General features: G+C 40.8%; 1 protein-coding gene across 1 annotated transcript in view; it reads right to left on the reverse strand.

Annotated features, from left to right (window-relative positions):
- Nucleotides 1-21,684, reverse strand: part of CACNA2D3 (calcium voltage-gated channel auxiliary subunit alpha2delta 3) — a 958,661-nt gene that overhangs the window by 252,874 nt on the left and 684,103 nt on the right. Inside the window, exon 14 of the mRNA XM_023189561.2 lies at nucleotides 12,848-12,865. Within this exon, the coding sequence (XP_023045329.1) occupies nucleotides 12,848-12,865 (18 nt within the window). The remainder of the gene's footprint in view (nucleotides 1-12,847; nucleotides 12,866-21,684) is intronic.

Raw genomic sequence — 21,684 nt, forward strand, 5'->3', positions numbered from 1 at the left:
AAAAAAAAAAAAAAAAAAAGAAGAAGAAGAAGATATGCAGAATCTGAGAATGTGACAGGCAAGCACAGCACAGGAGAGGTTCTTTCACACCCACTTTCTCAAATGTAGCTTGAACAAAAGGGACACCAACTCCTTGGCACCTTTGCCTCTCCCCATGAGCTTAAGTTTATCAATGACTTGGGAATTCTTAAGGGCCATTTTCTGGGTAGCACATAATAGGGTTAATGGGGTGAAGGTGGGAAGATATGTCACCTATGTCCTGCGGTTTGCACACTCCATGGCAAGAAGAGAGGAAGACAACAGAAAACCATCAGATTAACTCTCTGTATGATTAGTTTGTGAGGACACCAGGGCGAAGAGCAGGGAAATGTACATCTGGAAAAAGGGATGTAAGCAGACTATGTGGCAATTTAGATACCTTCCCCAAACAAAACCTCTGCACCCTTCCCTCCTCCACCAGCCAAAAAGTCTTCTGTACCTAACCTTTCAATGGTCACCTACCTCCACCACTCCCAAATCTCCCACCCCCTTCCATCATCACAACATCTCTTACCCTCAATACTGGGCAAACATGTCAGGGAAAGAATCTAGTAAGATTGTGCTGGGCATGTTCAGGAGGATGTTTTCTCTGGAGACACACCCCCAGTAGAGACACAGACACCCTTTGGAGGAAGAACACAGGTGAAAATCCACTGAAATGTGGGGCAAGGAAATCCTATTGCATCTCATGCCTGGAAAGGGACCACAGTATTGATACTGCCTACTTGGCTAATGCTAACATCATCTGACTCTGGCTGTGGATTTTACTCTCATATTCTTTAGATTTCCACTACTGTTAGTGATAATCTTGAGGTTTGCTGATTGTGAGAGGTTTAATTGAGAGACTTTACAATAAGAATAAGAAACAAGAATAAGAAGTTAGTAAACCTTTCAAGTAACATGTCCTCTTGTTTTTCATTTGATTGTCTTGGTAAAATGTGTCACTAAATCCTTGAGAATACTACGTAAAAGATATTTTGCTTTTAGCCAAAACATTTTCCCTCTTACTGAATCATTATTCCTTGCATTTGAGATTTGGAGATTCTGTATTCTTCTATGAGATTTCACTGCATTTTAACTTGTTTAAATACAAAAGTAAACAGATTTCCTTCTTTGAACTTTAACTGCATCTCGTATGAGCTAAATTGTTGAATTTGTTTGTTCTCTTTCTCTTCTTAACAAACTGAAGACAACTTTGTGAATATAATGCTGGACAATCTTGGAACATCTATATGAGAATCTAAAAACAGTCGTCTTCTCATAAAATTGTTATCATTCAGGAACATTTTGATATTCTGTCCTTTTGTTCCAGTGATTCTAGGATATGTCATTAAGCAAGGAATATGTTTTATGAGTAAACATCTAGATAGAGGAAGGATACCGCCTTTGACCAGGAACATATATAAATAAAGCCATGGTCATGAAAATATCACTGATTAACATATCTGAAAGCTGTCTTAGAAACCACTTTGTTGGTTTATTTGGGTATAACCTGCTTATTTCAAGAATGCCCAGGACTAATGACAATGAAAATTATCATGAGGCATTGGATTTTGGTCAATATTTATGATGAGCCATGACACATAACTGACCCCCCATGGTGGCCAAATGTTCATATTTTCACAAACGTGGTTTAGACACCTCCAAATAGATGCCTGAAAACACAGGCAACTGTCAGAGCTTTGGGGCCCTAGGACAAAACCTTCTCCTTGTTTAAAGACCCCCTGAAATGCTGCTTCCTCCATAAAACCTTCCCTAAGTGGAAATGAGAACCAGATGTTGTCAAACTTCACTACAAAGATAATCATATTTATTCTACAACCAAAGATACCATCTAGGACCAAAATTTGTGCAAACTATTAATGAAGCAAAGTCACTGAACACTGTGGCTGGAAGAAATATTGGGAATTGTGTAGAGCCTGTGAACTCCAAGGGCAGAAGCTGGGAAAGATTCCTCTTTTCATTCACAGCATTTAGCACAGAGCATGGTACACAAGACATGCTCAGCAAATGGTCCTTACATGAATTTATTCCAACACTATACTTTAATTTATTTCATAAATGAGGCCCAGGGAGGAAAGAAGGCACAGAAAATCAGTACGGATTCAGGCAAGACTCTGGGGTTAATGTTCCCTCTTTCACATTATACAGCCTCTCCTTGCTCATGGCTCCTTCACTGAGTATCTTCGTGTGTTTTGCCTATATCAGTGTGGTTGGGCTGAGACTGTAAGGAAGTGCTGAGAAGCTGGTACACAATGTCCAGCTGATGTTACACCCATAAAGGAAAAGGACTTAAAAAAAACACAGCTTAGTTGAACACTGCAATGTGCTTAGCAGCATGGAGAAGACAAAAAGTAACAAGCAAACAGAAGCAAACAGACCTGCATTAACATGCTGGAGAAGGTTACTCAAACTTGCTGAGTCATTTTTATTGATCTGTCCTTCCATCCTTCCGTCTATCCATCCACACGCCTACCTTTCCATATCCATTGCCAAATATCATTTGTCACTTGTTACCAAACATTGCTGTGAATGTTCTGCATCTACGTAGCCTTAAATTGAACCCTGACAAAGACCTTCCAAGTGCCTATGCACATTTTACAAGTGAAGGAGTTTAAAAGGCAAAGTACCTTGCTCCAGGTACAGAAAACAGCAGAATAGAGATCTGAGTCTTGGTCTACCTGATGTCAGAGCCCATGTAGTAACCACTCCACCCTCAGTCTCCTGTTTTGGGGTGCAAAGACAAATGCCATGTTTGTTCCTCAGGAGTTTAAAGTGTAATAAAGGAGGTTGCAATCAAGCAAATCATCCTTTAAATAGGAAAAGTCCTTAGAGTTCTTAGAAGCATTAAGTGCATTATAGACATAAAGTGCCTAGCACCGTGCCTGGGACATCTGACAAGTGCAATTATTCTCATAAAGACCATTCCAGACTAGGCCAGAGAAACTCTCATGCTTCTTTGAAATCCAAAGATTTGAACTTCATCTGTCTTCTGAACTGCATAAACAAAATAGGAAGACATGTTTCCTTTATCCCATGATCGAATATCTTGGTTTTAACAGTTAAATAATATGAAAGCAGTTGGTGGGGGTGGTTAATTATAATATTATGATCGTAAATATTAAAGGAGATTAGGAAGGATGCACATTGTTATAGAGGAAGGGAGTCTGGGAAGGAGGGACAGATGCTTCAGAAGTACCCAGCCTGTAAATCATCTAATGTGTTCCAGGCCTGGGCAAATATGGATGGGTCCCATCCAAGCACACAGGGCTCATGATTCAGCAAGTGGTTCAATTTCGTGAGTCATTTCTGGAAAAAGAAAATCCATACCATGGCATTAGTCTTTGCTTGACATTTTCTACCTCATGAAACTTGGTTGGGTTTTCCAAAATCCTTCTAGTTAATTTGAAGGGATAAACATCTAACTTTTTGTTTTTTAACTTCTTGGTAGCACTGATGTACAGCATTGCACAACTGCTCCAGTTTACCCCAGAGGGTCATTTCAGTTGAATCCTTTGGCATGAGATGTCTGGCAGCACATCCGGAGCCATTCCTTCAGTTCTCATGGAAGTGGGCTACATTTGGGTTTGTAATGGATATATATCCATTAACTGGGGATGTGACCAGTGAATAACATGACTGGAAAAAGCATCAGGCAGTCGAACATGACCAGACCATTAAATATGTGGCTCAATTTACTAAGAAAAACTGAAAGGCAGTTTCTTCATTAAAATAATTAATTTTTTTAGTTTTAATGTGCACAAACAATACAGGTAGACAAATTTTGTCAGAAAATTAGATTTGTCAAGAAAATTTTGCCAAAAAGTCAAGAAAAGCTATGCATACGCATGCATGGTATGTGTGTTTTCTCTTGAGTAACTCATCATATTAATCTAGTATATCTTCCACACAGGAAATCTCTTCCTATGAGAACTAATAAAGTCAGATTAAAATCACTGATGATGATTCGACATTGATTTGATACAGACTTGATTTATTATATTTTATATAGATTTGGTTTTCAAATTAGTAACTAAATTGTATTGAATCTGATTTACCTCAGTGTTAAAATGGTGTTCTTGTGTCATCTTTCTCTAATGTAATCAGAAAATAAAATATGTTTATTTCCTGGGTTGCTTAACTCTTTATCTCATTAAGACACTGGCAGCTGTCCTTTAACTTGTTCTTTAGCTGGCCTCTTCCAATGCCTTGGCCGTAAAGTGTAGATTCATGCATTGTTGATTTCAGGAAACACCCCGTGTGTCAAGTGATGGATACAGGTGTTCTAAATCTACCAAGAAATACGGAAGAGACCCCAAAACGAAAATCCAACTCATTGAGTTCAAGATCAACTTTGTGTCCATAAAAATGACCTACAGAATTGTATCTAGAAGCAAGGAAACAGAACACTGAGTGTCCTGCGATGTCCTCTTCAAGACCACCCAGGCTAAATATTGGTGATGCTGACATTAATATCATGGTATCCCAATTCAAAGGGCTTTATGAAATAACTTTTCTCAATTCTCTGCCTTCCCTTCTATGTAGAAGGAAGAAGGGTGTTTTTCTATCTTTGGGGATGTAAGAACGACTGAGATGAAAACAACTTTTAATATTTCATTGTTTTTACTCAGATGTTTCCTTAACATTCAAAAGAAAAGGCAGTTTCATTGTAGCAATGTTGTGAGTAGAGTTTGTATTGTTTTAGCACCTTAAGAGAGTCATACTTTATAACTGTGCTTGATTTAAATAAATAGAAAAGACTCACATATTTAAATAAATGAGAAGTTTTGAAAGAAGACACTGGATTTCTAAGACACTAAAAATTAAGTCTGAAACTAGAAAGCATTAAGATGTAAGGAACTGTAAAATCAATTTTTGGTTTTCAACTTAACACCAAGTTCTTTTTGCCTATTTTTTAAAGAAACCATTTCTGCTTTTACTTTATCAAATGTGTCTGTATTAAACAAGGTGTAATGCTGCTAGCATTATTAATAATATTACTGCCCCTGCCATGGCCAACACTAACTCTCATTGAGCACCGGGTGTGGATGGATGGGCCCTGAGCAGGTGCTGTTCCTGCACTCTCAGGAAAATCCCACAAGGGACATGTCTGTACCCCAGTAAAACAAGAAAAACCAAGGCTCAGGATGATGGTATCCTGGTCCAAGGTTACCAATGAGAACTGACAGGTGGGGCCTCCATTCCATGTCCAGCTGACTCAAGTTAGTCTTAAGAGCAATGGGCTTCTTTGCCTCACCTGTAGGAGTGGAATGCATCCCTTCTGCAATGATGAGTGCAATACCGGAGGTTACACAACTTGGTACAACAGTCCCCATATAGCAAATTGGGCAGATGTCATTTTCACCCTGCTTCATTTTTTCCATTTTTAAACCAAGGTAGCCCTTCCCCCAACCAGAGGTGTGAGGAGGATAGGCAACACCTACCATTTGAGGCTCAGGTAGGGTGGGTGACCTTCATGGTTTAACCACACACCTGCCATTTTTTGTGGATTTTCCATGCTCAGATCAATGTCGCTCTAAGCATCTGACATGGACTGAGCCTTTGATTAACGATTGGTAGAAAGATTGGTAGATCACCTTTGGTAGAAAATAAGGATTATTGATAAACAAAGGTACTTTTAGACTTGTCCCATGTAAGACAACCTACTGTTTGTAAACCTTTGTCCTTCTGATTATAGCTGTGTGTACCAAGAATCAATGCATGTTATGTATGTGTATTTTTACAACAGAGTTTGGGTTTCCCACTTTTTCATTTGCTTATTTCTTGGGAGAGCTGGGCTTAGCAGACAATTGTTAGGTTAACTCTTGGTAGTCTATTTCATTTAGTGTATTTATGAGTAATACAACTAGTTCATTACTACAAATATAATCATTTACTTATAAAAATAATATATGCTCATCATACAGAATTTGAAATACGCAAAAATGTATTAAGAAAACAAAATAAATATTTGTTATCCTACCACTAGGAAATAGCCACTATTAAATATGGCTATGCATTTCTTTCCAATACAGTTTTGTACATCTGTTTGTACACACACAGACACACACACAACAGGAGCATAATGTACATAAAATTTTATACTCTGATTTTAAAATAATGTATTTTCTCACATTATTAAATATCCTTTTGAACTATGATTTTGTTTATGGTTTCTTAATATTCTATCTTTTGGAAGTTCAGTGACTTTTTCAACCACTTTCTCATTTCAGGTATTTTAGCTCTTCTTTTCCTCATTACAAATAAAATTGCAAGTCACTGACCAATTTAGGCTAGATTCTGCGAAAGAGGGTTATTGAGTCAAAGGCTGAAAGTGTGTAAGTTATTGGTATGTAGTGGTAATGTTTTATTGAAGGCTTTTATCAATTTTCATGCATAAAAGCTAAAAACACTTTTAAAAAAGTTAATAATAAAATGGAATCTTTTGTTTTTACTTTGTTTTTTTTCCTGAATAATCAGGAAAAATAGTATATAAAGCATAAAAATAGTACATAAACACTACAAATGTTCAAATAAATTTGAAAATGGAGTAAACCCTGATTTTTCCCTTCACACACAAGTAGACACACACTATGAGGTTGTTTGACATGAATAGATTATTTCTTTTCAATAAGAAATGCAAGTAGCAGGCCAGGCACGGGGGCTCATACCTGAAATCCCAGCACTTTGGGAGGCTGAGGCGGGTGGATCACCTGAGGTTAGGAGATCAGCCTGGCCAACATGATGAAACTCAGTCTCTATTAAAAATATAAAAATTAGCTGGGCATGGCGACAGGTGCCTATAATCCCAGCTACTCGGGAGGCTGAGGCAAGAGAATCACTTGAACCCGGGAGGCAGAGGTTGCAGCGAGCCGAGATCGCGCAATTGCACTCCAGCGTGGGCAATAAGATCAAATCTCTGTCTCAAAAAAAAAAAAAAAAAAAGAAAGAAAGAAAGAAAGAAATGCAAATAGCATCTTGCTTCCAAACGGAGCTCCATGGCCCCCCAGGAACCCACACGTAGCTTCGGCTGGAGTGCCTATGTGCTGCCCTGCTGGCTATCCTGCCATTAGGAGGCCAAGCGCTTTGAATCTGAGGGTCTTGCATTCATTTATTTACAGTCTCAAGTGCAAAGATGGACAGGGCCATGGAAAAGGGGTCAGCCAAGACTCACATGGGTACACTTGCAAAGTTCACCTCCTTCCTCAGCAGCAGAGCAGCCTGTCTGGGTTGCCACAGACACATTCATACAGAACCATGGCAGAAAACAAAATACTAAGTTATATAACCATTGTTAGCATTGAGCAATATGCCATCACTCAGATTTCCACAGAGCCTCTCACACTGGCTATGGGAAAAGCTGAAGTGACTAGACTTGCTCTCTGGTTTCTAGCACCGTGGCTTTATTCACAAAATAGATCCAATAATTTAAACTGTAGCCCATTGTGCTGCTATCATTTTTCAGACTGTAAGTATATCAATCTTAACAGCCCCAGCTTGCGAATGCATATAAAAAGTACCTTACATGTTACTATAAAATAGTAAATGATAAGGAGAAAAACAGGGTTTTCAAAACAAGACATAATAGTTTACATGCAAAGCAAAGTACAGGTAAAAGCAAATGAATCATAAACCAGAACCAAATGTAAACAGTTATCAGTTCTCAGTTTTGTACTTCATTTGCATCAATTTAGATGGTTATGTAACTGTAATGAAACACTAAAATCACTAGACCTGCAGTTCTACAAAAACAGCAGCTTTGCAAAGTTTCAATTTTCTATTTTCAATGACAGTTAATTCAACTGTTCGGAGTACAGAAGTCAAATGAGGCAAAGAATGATAAATGATGCCTCGCAATTGCTGAAATCTGATTACCCTGAGATAAGAGGTATGCCAAATTCTACTTGTATAAATTTGTACCTAAGGAATGAGAAAGAGAGAGAGAGAGACAGAGAAAAAGAAAGAAAGAAAGAAAGAAAAAAAGAAAGAAAGAAAGAAAGAAAGAGAAAGACTCTAGAAAAATGAATGCTTCCATTTATTCCTTCAAAATATAATATAAACAAGGAAACAAAGAAAACGCAAATAGATTCAGGATGCCATTTGCACTCAGGGGGAGAAATTAATAAAACAGTTCCATCCTGAAAGAAAGACCAAAAATCGACCTCCATTTAAGAAGCTAATTTATGCACTCCTGAGTCCTCATACAAGTTAAGCAGCACAGAATATCACAGCAGGCATAGAACAACAGATCTTGAACCCTGCTGTGTTTGTTCAAGGAGGCAAGTTAAGCTATTCCTAACAGGAAACAAAACACGCGGTCGGGCTATTAAATAGGGATCATTTTGCCATACTGCGCAGCCCTGAATGCATCAATTGCTGTTCCAAACAGGATTAGAGATGTGGTTTGCTTTAACTATGGTTTTGTGAAAAATGCTTATGCCTACTCAAAATTCTCAGGCTGATATTAACTAATATGGTGTCAGGAAAGACATAGAGCACCTAGGAAACCTTTAAGAAATGGTCTTTGGTAAATTCTGAAATTGTGTGGACGCAGCAGAAAATGAAGGGAAAGGGTACCAGGGTCTGGACACGTTCATCCACATAAATAGCCACATTTGGAATTCCCCAAGGAGTATTTTTGACTTTAAACATTCAAGGCCCACTCTACGTTGATTAAACCTACATTGATTAAATTAATCCTGCAGCGAATAACTGATGTTTAGCTCCTACAGACAGAACCTACGTGAAGAAAGATGCAGCTAGAAAAATGGACTATTTTGTTCAATAGTATTACCATTGAACATACATTTGTAAATGGCTTTGGGTAATTCCGCTATGTTATTATCATAAAATCAGATCTCTTGGACATTTTTGTAGAAGTAAAGAAGAATTTAAAAAAGGCAGACATTTTTTACACATAGACCTCTCTTCACTGTTGAATTCAGGGACAATCAATCCACCAGAGAAACTGGTCCAATTTCTACTCAGAAGAATGAATTTGTGATGCCTTGAAAGTGCTGCATCTGTATTGCTACATTTTTTTTTTTAGCCAAAACTTCAGGACACTGCCTCCATATTTGGGAAAAATATTTAATATTTATCAGGTTCATCACCAGTTAGTGCCACTCCAATTTTATATCAAGGCTTGAAATTTATAGAGTCTAGGAATTATCTTGGAGATGCTTAAGAATCATAGAAAAAATAATATATATTTTTTCAAATTGTTGTTCTAAAACATTGTCATAAAGCACTAGAAGTGAAGTTTTGGAAGATCCTCAAAATATTAGAATCATGAAAACCATAACTTACAGACAACAGTCTAAATGGCTGCTACACATAAGAGGGACACCCAAATGGGACATTTTTAGTTGCAGATCAGCCAAGAGATTAAAATAAGTATGTTTACAGAGACATAACTATTTTAAATATTTATAGAGAAAATAGTTGCAGATGATACAAAGTCAGATTCCAACAAAAACACAGCACAAATGCAGACACCATATGGTCCAATGTATGCGCTCATGACCTCATGTGAAAAGTAGGCCAAAGCTGTAGCGGCTGGGGGTGCCTCTCTTTCACCCCTGGAACAACAAACTCAGGGGTTTGGAAAGAGCTCATTGGAATCATGGCCACAGATGGGTGAAATCTATGGGTAACGTCAAAGGCATTAGGAAGAAACCTCTCAAAACAATTCTCCCTACATGTTTTTGCTTTGTTGGGATTTCAAGACCAATCTCCATTTCTTTCTGACTACATGAAGAAGGTGCAGTCAGTTTAAGCACAGAGTTTTGTTGTTGCTGTTTTGAGGTGGAGTCTCACCCTGTCACCAGGCTGGAGTGCAGTGGCATGATCTTGGCTCACTGCAACCTCCGCCTCCCAAGTTCAAGCAATTCTCTTGCCTCAGCCTCTCAAGGAGCTGGAACTATAGGTGCGTGCCACCACGCCCAGCTAATTTTTGTATCTTTAGTAGAGATGGGGTTTCACCATGTTGGCCAGGATGGTCTCGATCTCCTGACCTCATGATCCACCTGCCTCAGCCTCCCAAAGTGCTAGGATTACAGGTGTGAGCCACCGTGCCTGGCCCAACCACAGAGTTTCTAATGAAATGGGGGTAGCACCCAAACCTGCTGGGCTCTTTTGCCCTCTCCCAGTTATTCATTAGGCTTGAGTCAGAATCACAAAACACTGGGCAGAGGTCCCAGACCACCCCTCACATATGACTGTTCTCTTGATGTGCTCTGAAGCACCAGGGGTCAAGTTAAGTCAAGTGGTAATGAGAACTGTACATTTTGAGGGTCTAGCATATGCTAGGCTCTGTGCAAGGAACAGGTAAGAGAAGTAACTTTCAAAACAAAAGTGGAAAGTTAGTTTATCATTCTCCTTAAATAAATAAAAATATGTAGGCTTAGAGAGGTTAAGTAACTCACCCATGGTAACAAGTGGATGAAGGCTAAAATGGAACCACCACATTCCTTTGCTGGTCAAGCAGCAAGACAGTAAATCTAAGGAAAGCTGACACTTGCAAGAACCTCATTCTTCTAGCAAAGGCCTCTGCAAGTGTCACTGAGGTAATACTGGGGAAGGGGTGGGAAGGAGAGTTGGGGGCAGGGATGCTAGTACATCACCAGGTGGAGACTTGCAGGCTTTGGGAGGATGCCTTCAACCTGTGGTGCACCTCTCCCTCAACTCCTCTTACCCTCCAGTCTAGATACCTGAGGTTTATTTTCAAACTCCTTCTTCAAAGAGCTGAATTTCCCAGAAACTACCCCCAAAGGGTTCTGAAACCATGTCGCATAGATCTCTTAATATTTTGTAAGGTAAGTGCCTTTCTCTATTTTAACAGAAAAAAGACAATTTCTAGCCATGATAGGAAAAGAAGGCAAAGTTATTCCTTTTCACACAGGGCTACACAACAAGTCCCTTGGGATGTCTGACATCATTTGGAGATAGGAAAAAAAAATTAGAAGTCAGCTGAGGCATCTTGTTTGACTCTGGACTTTATATGACCACAATAAAATGTTCCATTTTGCAGGGCATACGATGTGAGTCAATACATGATGATAGAAGAAGCTAATGCAATGAAGTAACTGCTATTGAAGAATTACATAGCCCAGCAACACTTGTTCTTCTATATTCTGTGTTGCTTTGTTTTGAACTTCGTTTTAAAATTCTATGGCTAGCTGGGCACGGTGGTTCATGCCTGTAATCCCAGCATTTTGAGGCTGAGGCGGGCAGATCACCTGAGGTCAGGAGTTCAAGATCAGCCTAGCCAACATGGCGAAACCCTGTCTCTACTAAAAATACAAAAATAAGCCATGTTTGGTGGCGCATGTCTGTGGTCCCAGCTATTTGGGAGGCTGAGGAAGGAGAATTGCTTGAACTCGGGAGGTGGAGGTTGCAGTGAGCCTAGATCGCACCATTGCACTCCAGCCTGCGTGACACAGCGAGACTCTGTCTCAAAAACTATAATAAAATAAAATAAAATGGCTGATGGCACCTCCAATTCATGAAGTTTTTCTGTAACAGGAATACTTTGTATATGCACTGGTGGAAATTTGATGAATAAATGTCAATAAGTGGAAGCTGGTCCATTTTTAGGCACAGAATTTGTGAAGTCTCTCTATCAAAAAAATTCAAATGTAGGTAATTAAGAAAGCATGTCCTATCAAAGACATTGAGCCTTCCAAACAATCTGGAATTCTGACCATTTATTTACCCTGGAAGCTGTTGTGAGCCTTGAATACTTTAACTTTTAATGAAGTGTTCAGTCCTTTTGTGATGGCATTGAAGTGTAATCAAACATTACCACAAGCCAAGTCACACACAAGCATGTCTTGCCTTGTTTAAATACCTCAAATATATTTGAGTAATTGTGTAATGATTTCTAGGCCTCTGGTTGTCCATATGGTCTGAACAGACTGTCTTTAGTAGAGCAGTTGTGCTCTCTCTCTCAATGAGAAGGAACCAAATCATCTTTGCTCTAAACTGGAGAGCTTAGGAGATACTGTTTAAATTTCAGGGTGACGGCCTACCTTAACTGTTGAAACACAACATCTGGCCCCCAGAAATTGCTGTCTTCCAGAAGTCTTGCTTATGTTTGTGAAACACACAAGAACAATGCAGCAGGCACTGAGTGACATATTTTATGACATAAATGTCCTTAGGATACGATGACATGCTATGAGGGTGACACAGCAAAGCCATCCCTGCAACCACATGGAGTCTTTCTGGACAGAGAACATTCTAGATGGTGGAACTAGATCATCTCAGACAATGAGGACCAGTGAAAGGGTCTGGCCATTGGCAAGAAATTTGCTCTCATGGTCTCTGGGATGATGAGGCCAGCAAAGGAGCTGCTGATTTTTACAATTAATAAAATCCAAGAAGAGTTTTCAGAGATTTGGCTTAGGAGCCCTGAATTTAAACTTGGTTACCATGCCTTACAAATTACTCACATTATTTGTGTCCCTAAAAATTATCTCAGAGAAGGCCTGGAATGCTATGTTGGAAGGAACGCACCAAACTTATTATTGACCTATTATTTAATAATTCTTAGAGAAACAGTTGGGCATGGATTCACCTCCCAATCACTGGCCACCATAGGGTCCTTTGGAGGGACTAACTCAGCAAAGGAGCAGTGGACAACTGAGTCTGCTGGCCTCTCTGTTCCTGCCCAACTTCAGGTTTCTGAAGCTGTGGAAGAAAACCATTTCACTGGTCATTAACAGTGCCAAATGTACAACACCATGGAGGCATGCATGACTCGTGAGTTCTGGGGGTGACTGGAATGTGACATAAGAGAATTTACCTTTTGTGCCTGAGGGAGCTGAAGGGGGAAAACAAAACAAAACAAAAAAGAAAAAAGTTGATCATTATACAAGTAATTAAGATTAACGGTAAGACATCATTTTTTTGCCATTTGCAAATGGAGAAACCAAAATGGGGAGATGAGTGTAACAGAGGTAAAGCAAGTTATTTTTCAAAACAAAACTACAGTGCTGATTATTTGACCTGCTTTCTGAATTTGTGGTATCAACAGTTAATCTACGAGCTTTCCAGCATGTGTTTTGGGAATCACCACATCCAAAGCAGCTGATAAGTTCCTATAAAGCTGGAACCAAGGCTCTTCTATCCAGTAATCCAAAGGGCACAATTCCATGACCTAGTTCCTTCTTCCTTTGACCAGCAGTTTTCAACTGGACGAGGGCTATCTGGAGACATTTGGGGTGGTCACAACTACGGGGTGAAAGGGAAGGGAGCAAGAGCTGTTGGCCTCTAGAGGGTAGAGGCCAAGGGATACTGTGGAACATCTTACAATGCACAAGACAGTCCCCAATAAAAAGAAATTGCCCAGCCCATACATCCATAGTGCCAAAGTTGGGAAACCCTGCTGTATATAAAGGTAAGACTGTTAGAAAAATGCTTGTTTTTAAAGTCAATTTTTCTTGCTTTGTAGCACATTAACTGTTCCCTTTATTGGTGGTTAAGGAAGTATGCACAAGCATTTGTGCATTTAAAGTAAAGCTGATGTTCTAAGAACAAGGAAAAGGCAGTCAGTCAATCCATAAAGTAAGACATAACAGCTTTCCCAGTGGCACAGGCAAGTAACTGAAATTAATAGGTATGTGGAAAAAGATGAACATTTACGAGACATATTTGTCTATATTTCTGTGTTGAGACTATTAGGCTACGGTTTAACGCCACAGTATTATGACTGCCATTATAGCATGCAGTGTTTTTGAAAAGCATTTTTCTAATCTGGAATGGAATTAACATTATCCATGTATTAAATACTCAATCTAAGAATTACATCATTACCAAGATTTATTATTCATCATAGGGACTAACATTTATCAAGTATGAACTTGTCACTAGGCACTTTGTTACGTCCTTGTATTATCCCATTAAATCACAGCAACCTAATGCCAGGTATCCCTATTTTACAGAGGAGAACTAAAATGGAACTTAAAGGTTAAGTAATTATACAATGTCCCATAGATAAAGAATTACAGGACTGTGCTGCCCGACTTTAGAACAGACAAATTCAACTCAATTCACACATAAATAAAGACCCCAAACACTTGGGAATTGTGATAGTAAATTTGCTCTCTGTCTCTCTAGAGCTTATGACATCAGAAGTGCTAGAAAATACAAAGCAACTAAATGAGACATCTTAAGGTCTCCACTTGAATCATCAGACTTTCCCATTCTTTTTACTCTGGGAAGAATGCTTTCTCTTCTGATACACAAAGAACAGGGCTCTCTTAAACTTGTCCTAAACCCCTGCCCCTATGGATGGAGCCCACAAAGAGCAGAACCAAACAAACAAGATGTTTTGGATCTCAGAGATGTCTCCAAAATGGTATTGAGAATGTCTATGAAAAGCAGATTCCAACTTCTCCAACACTCAATTTCCAACACTTTTATCTTACACAGGTCTCCCAATTTAAGAAGACAGAAATACGAGGATGTTTTCCTGATTCGTTCCTCCTAGTTAAGGCCGAATTATTCAAAAAGGAAGCTCATGAGCTCCTCCAGTGCTTTTCAAGAGTTCTCACCACGAGGTGAGAAACTGAGTTTAAAATGAGGAATCACTTTTAAAAAAGTTTCTCAAATATTAAACATCTTTTCACACAACAGAAAAGAAACCTTGGATACATGAACATTGTGGAAGGAAAAATGTATATTTTCTTAGGAAAGTGTTTGTGCTGAATCACAGCTATGTCCTGTGATAGCAAGGGGCCATGAGTATGACAAATGTTTGATGGAGTGAAAAATAAATACCAAAGTGAAGCCCTGCACAAACTGCTGGACTTTGCAGGCCTCTTTGACAGGAGAGCTGCCCTTTCTCTCTCTCTCTCTCTCTCTCTCTCTCTCTCTCTCTCTCAATTTTATCTTTGTTGAGCAGGAAACACCTCTTTTTGACTCATCCGTTTAAGCACATGGGAAGAAATCCTGGGAAGGAAAATGACAGACCAGGTCTTTGTGGTGATGTCCTCAGTTTAAGACTGCCCTCAACCTCCCCGCAAAACATATATTTTCCTCAAGCAGTAACATAGGAGAACAAAGAGCAACTTTCCTACTGGAGCTTTGAAATAATGTAAATTACAGCTTGTGATGCCCTCAGCTGGCTGGACCTCTCTGAAGGAGTCTCAGTGTAGAATAGTACACATTTACATCAGATCCTCTGTGGCCACAGATGCTGCTGCTGAGAGCTGGCTCCCCAACACATCACCACCCAGCATTTATGACTTGCGTGCAGGCCCCTGCCCTAGGGGCCAGATCAGCCAGATACCTGGTCCGCTTTGGCCTCTGGCTCAAGTCTTGAGGCACATGCCTTCCAGTCTGTGGCCAGTGTGCTTGTCTGTAACTTGGATGATGGAGAGAGGGCTGGGGAATGGCCAGGTCTTGGATGGCTGCTAGGCTTTGCCTCAAGAACCAGCTCTGACTAATTAGCAATGGCTAGATGAAAGGCTATGTTGAGAAGGATCCTGAAGTCATGCCTGAGTTTCACTGGAAAGAATTTTATCACTGGCCAGGTGCAGTGGCTTATGCCTGTAATCCCAGTACTTTGGGAAGTCAAGGTGGGCAGATTGCTTGAGTCCAGGAGTTTGAGACCAGCCTAGGCAACATAGTAAAACTCCATCTCTACAAAAAATACAAAAAAATTAGCTGGGAATGGTGGTACATGCCTGTAGTCCCAGCTACTCAGAAGGCTGAGGTGGGGGGAATCACCTGAGCCCAGGATGTTGAGGCTGCAGTGAGCCCTGATAGTGCTACTGCACTCCAGCCTGGGCAACAGAGTGAGATCCTGTCTCAAAAAAAGAAAAAAAAAGAAAGAAAGAATATTATAACCAGATAGCAGCATTTGTCATAAATAAGAAATGGCAAAACATTTCCTGCGCTTTTTCCTGCGCTTTTTCTGAGCACAACTCTAGTGACTATGCAATTTTTTTCATGTCATGCCTTTCTATCCTGTTAGGTCACAAACTCCAAGAAGGCAGAGAAGGCATCTTCCCCATACATATGTGTGAAGTCCTCTAACCTGTAACTGGTACTTTCCTTGTTAAATAAGCTATCTTATTACTAGGATAAGCCCAGAGTTGATGCCAAGGAAAGATAATCGGGGTAACTGCCTTGAATCTTTGAATCAACACCCCACCACCACCATGTTAATCACCCAAGCTGATGGCCTTCAAGAGAAAACTATATCTGCTAGAGGAATAGATTTGAAACTTACATTCCCACATGCCTGGTATAGGTGTCTGTCTATGAGTGACTGTCTCAGTGACTCCTGGATATGCATAAAACCAGCCTGGGCACTTCTTATCATCATGAGGCCCCAGATGAGGTGACATCTCTTCCTCAACACACGGAGGAGATGTTTTCTTCTTCAAAGCCACCGTGTCACAGGCATTGCCAACCAGGCTCTGCCTTGCTGGGTCTATTTCCTCATTTACTCCATGAGGGGTCTGGACAGGCAGCATTGGGTTCCTTCCTGGCCCACAATGCAGATTGTAAGATTCTCTGTATAACTGAATACATCCTCAAGTCATTTTTCCAAAAGAAGGATAAAGAAAAAAGTTGTGGTGTGCTGTGTGGGTTTACACACTCCTAAGGAAAAGCTGGGTGCAGGATACATTTCCGGTGACACTTCACATTCAAACATGGAGAGTGTGTGTTCAGAAGGGAACGAAGGAGAGGAAATGATGAAGATAAAGGTGACAGCAGTAACAGAAATACTCACTGTTGATTGGACTTTTTCCTTAAACCAGGTACCTGGTTAAATGCTTGATCAGTTTTAGCTCTTTTGCTTTTTGTAGTGAATCTCGGGATTAGATATTTGTATCTTCTCAGTTTATAGGTGAGGAAACAGACAATATTTAGAATGGTTAAGTATCTAACCAAGGTCACCTAGTCAGGAAATGTTCCTGTTGAAAGTTAAGGACAAGGCTCTGTGTGGACCCACATCTGCTCCAACCAGTGCTACTTCTCACACGACCACACAGTAGCAGCACAAACCCACACCCCCAAAGGACTTGGGGACCTCATGGGCCATTCCATCTGGGCAACCCATAAAAGAAAGCACGGATGAAAAATCCTGGCACCATTCCTTATGGAAGAGTCTGGATGGAGGACAGAGAACCCAGCCACCATGGTTTTCAGCATGTGGTGTATCAGGTGAATGGTACAGCATGAAGATTGTCCATGCCCTCTCCGGTCACATACATTTGTTCTGTCCTCTCATCCTGGAACTCTTCCTAAGACTCCTCTCCACTTGCCTGGCAAACACCTATTTCTCTGGTCAGTTGTCTGTGTCTCAAAGACAACTTGTTTACCCTCTCTTGTCATATGCTCTTTTCGCAGGCCTTCATAGTACCACATACCTGCAATTGGTAGCAAAGTTATTGCCATGCTGCTTTTCTTTTTTGGTACCAGAAACCCCAATTTTAGCCAAGCTCAGCTAAATGACTCTATTAAAGATAGGGGTGGTTAAGTGGGTTCAGTCATGGCCAATGAGATATGCATGGAAGTGGCTTTTCCAGATGGTGTCTTTAAAAGGACTCCCTCCATCCTGCTGCCAAGAAGGTAGATGTGATGGCTAGAGGTCTAGCAGTCATTCTGGCCCATAAGGTTATCTTAAGGCTGACAGTAATGCACTAGGACATTGAGGACAGCAGTAATGACAGGTGATTATGATAGCTGTGACATGCTATCCACCATTCGAAGTGCTTTACCTATATTAACTTATTGAAAACTCATAGTAATCTTATTAGGTAAGTTCTATTATTACTCTAATTCTGCAGATGTTCAAACTACAAGGTCACAAAGCCAGAGAGCAACAAAGACAGAATTTGAGAAGGAAGACTGGTGAGGAGGCTATTGAATGGTCTAGATAAGAACTCACAGAGGCCGGGTGCGGTGGCTCACGCCAGTGGTCCCAGCACTTTGGGAGACCGAGGTGAGCAGATCACCTGAGGTCAGGAATTCAAGACCAGCCTGGCCAACATGGCAAAACCCTGTCTCTACTAAAAATACAAAAAAATTAGCTGGGCATGGTGGAGTGCGCCTGTAATCCCAGCTACTTGGGAGGCTGAAGGAGAATCGTGTGCACCTGGGAGGCAAAGGTTGCAGTGAGTCAAGATCACGCCACTGCACTCCAGCCTGGGTGACAGAGTGAGATGCCATCTCAAAACCAAAACGAAACAAAACAAAACAAACAAACAAACTGAGGGAGAACAGGATTAGTGCATACTGGTGGTGTGGAGGCAGCAGCAGGCAATAGTCTGACCCTAGGTAGAGTTGAGAATCAAGATGATAGCCTGGATGATGATAGGAGAGACATCAAAGATGCGACCAAGGTTTGGCCTCGATAAATGCAAAAATGGAGCTGCCATTTACTGAGAAGATGACTATGGGAGAGGCATACTGAGAAGATGAGTACGGGAGAAGCATAGTTGAGGAAAAACACCAAGAATCCAGTTTTGTCTAAAGTTAAGAAAAGTTCAAGATGTCTCTTAGGCTTGCAGGCACAGGTGTAGGGTAGGCGGCTGGAAATATGAAGCTCATGTCCCGGGAGGAGGCCTGAGCTTGGTTACTGTCTGCATGTAAATGAGGTTATCGAAGGGGTGAGTGCAGGCAGAGGACAGCGAGAGCCTGGAACTCAGTCATGGACATCCCACCAGGGACAGCCCATGTGATGAGGTGGGGCCAGTGCAGGCAACCTGTGAGGAACAACAGGTGAGGCACAAGGAGATCTGAGGCCCCGATAAACTTATTTCAAAAACAAAAATACCTACTGAGCAGAGGGACATGTTTTTGTTTTAACTCTCCTAATTCACTTCATTTCCACCTCACAGTGTCACACAGAGCCATAGGGGTGACCGAGGGGACATCTAGTGCTCTAGCTCAACGACGTTCCAAACTTGAGTGGACTCTTTTTCAAATATAAAACTCCAATTAAAGATCTATTGATCAAAACAACACATTTCACCATGAAATATGTAAAGACCAAATAGGAAACAAAGTATTTTCCTGCCAACTGTGTAAAACAAAAAAAGCCTGGCCTACATATGTTTATTCCATTTGTAAAACTGGCCCTTTGCCTCAGGCCTCATGAATGAATGATCAATCCCTGCTTGCTGCTAAGGTTCTGTGTGTTCATTTTTTTCCTTGTGGATGCTTGCACGTATAATCTTCCATTCTTCTTCATTAAGCAATGTGGATAAAGATCCCTACTCTACTATAGAGCAAAGAAAGTTCTGTTAAATGGCTCAAACTTCACAACCTATGCCAAGGGGTCTCTGATGAGCTAAGAATTGGCAGTGCAGGTTCTGTCTCACATCCATCCACTTCTGCCACCCCACACCAAGCCACCACTGCTGCTTATCTGGTCTCTCCAGGTTTGCTCCTGCCTTCCAATCTAATCCTTCCTTTACATGGCACCCAGAATAATCTGAAAGTATAAGCCTGGTACTTGGCAGCCTGTCCTTCAAGTCTTACTTGCCTTAAAGCCTTTGTGGGGCTCTTTCCTCTGATTGGTTAATGCTCTGTCCCCACAACTCCATGTCAGTTCTCTGACTACCTCACTTACCTGCCTCACTGATTCCCTCCCCATCTGTCAGATCTCAGCTCTGATGGCACCTCTCTTGGCAAGTGTTATTATCTCTACCCCAAGTGTCTTTCTATAATATCATCTTGTTTATTCCTGTCTTAGCATTTGTTGCCCTCTGTAATCTTCCTGTCTACTTGTTTAGGTTTTTTGATGACCTCTCCATATAAGATCTACCAAGGGACTGTATCTACCTCATTCATTGTTGTATTCCTAGGAATCAGACCTATGTCTGGCCCTAGGTAAGAATTAAGCGTATGTTTGTTGAAAAGAAGGAAGGAGGGAAAGAGGGAAATGGGAAAGAAAGAAAAAAAAGATCAGGGAGGGAGAGATAAAGAAAACAGGAAGAGGGGAGAGAAGGAGGAGGAAAGGGAAGGAACGGAGGAAGAGAGGAAGAAAGAAGGAAGGGAGGGAGGGGGACGGGGAGAAAGAGAGAGAAACAGAGAGAGAAAGGAAGGAAGGAAGGGAAGAAGGAAGGAAGGGAAGAAGGAAGGAAGGAGAGGGAAAGAAAGAAAGAAAAAAAAGAAAGAAAGAAAGGGAAAGAGAGAGAGAAAGAAAGAGAAAAAGAAAGAAAGAGGGACAGAAAGAAAGAAAGAGAGAAAGGATGGAAGGAAGGAAGGGAGAAGGAGAGAAAGAGAGAAAGAGGGAGAGAAAGAGAAAGGAGAGCAGAAGGAAAGGAAGGAGAAGAAATAAGGAAGAAAGGAAGAAGCAATAAAGGAAACAGTGCCTTGGAGCTTGGTAGACCAGCTTTCAAATACTACCTCTACCACTTAGTAGCCATAAGAACCTGGACAACAATATAGTGTCTCTGAACACTAGAAGTCTCTGTAAAATAGAAGTAATAACATTACTACTAGATTAATGTGAGGATTAAACGAGCTAATGCATATTGAGTCTTTACAAAAACAGCTGGCCCATAATAGGTGCTGTTTTTATCCCTTGACTTTGTAACCTCCAGAGTTTTTAGGACTGGCTCCAATCTGAGAGCATATGAGAGGTTACACTAATCACCAACCTCATGGTCCACAGGTGATCCTACAGACCTGGTATCAGAACCCCTCTCACTGAGCCATTGTTACATCACAGTGGGTTAGTGAAGAAATGATAGGGTCTGAGCAAGGTATTAGGCAGAGTGTGACTCCTATCTCTAATAATAGTGTTATTACTACAATTTTACAGATGAGAAATCTAGAACACTTGTCTCTTTATGTTCATTATCTAACCCCTTTCCTTCAGAGCATCCCTTGCCCTAGGTAAGAGGCGAAGCCCCATGATATGGACATTACCCAGAACCAAGCCGTCAACTCATCACCTTCCCTTGGCCACAGCAATTGGCTCAGGGTAGACGTGTGACCTAACCAAGACTTTTCAATTACACCCCTCTCCCATTTTTCCCCTGCTAGCTTTCCTCTTGACTAGAATCTGGGAGGAAAGACCTAGAACTAAACTACTGGGGACAGATCATCAAATAGGCCTGAGAGTGAAGCCAACAGCAGGGAGGGCATGGCAGTGAGATAGCAGAGCTCAGCACCCATGGTGTCTTCTGACCCCACATCCATGGGACCTAGCTTCTAATGGCTTCCAGCTTAGTACAAGCTGTTCGAGCATCTTGAGAGAACTGAATTTTTTTTATTATTTTCATAGAAACTTGCAGTTGGCCATCTCTTAGGTACACACCATGGCAGATCACAACGAGATTTTACTTGTACAAATAAAGGGATTCAACAAAATATTTCCATAACTGTTTGCTCAGCTTCAAAAATACTCAGGAGTAATTTCCTCAAAAGATTTCCAATGCTATGCCTGAAATTTCCTTACAAACACATAGGGGATCATATTTCTCCAAAGTCTAGAAGCTATTCTGGTCTTTATAATAATATTGGATAGGTCAAGGAGACAAAAGGTATCTCTCTGAACACCCTTCTCCTTGGAATCTTCTCCCCTCCCTATCCCGGCTTTCCCATGAGTGCCAGTGTGCTACTTCCTTCACTCCATATTCTTTCTCTAGCTCTTTAAATGTGGGCACCCTGTTG

The sequence above is a fragment of the Piliocolobus tephrosceles genome, chromosome 2 (genome assembly GCF_002776525.5).
Source record: "Piliocolobus tephrosceles isolate RC106 chromosome 2, ASM277652v3, whole genome shotgun sequence".
In the NCBI taxonomy this organism is placed as follows: Eukaryota; Metazoa; Chordata; class Mammalia; order Primates; family Cercopithecidae; genus Piliocolobus; species Piliocolobus tephrosceles.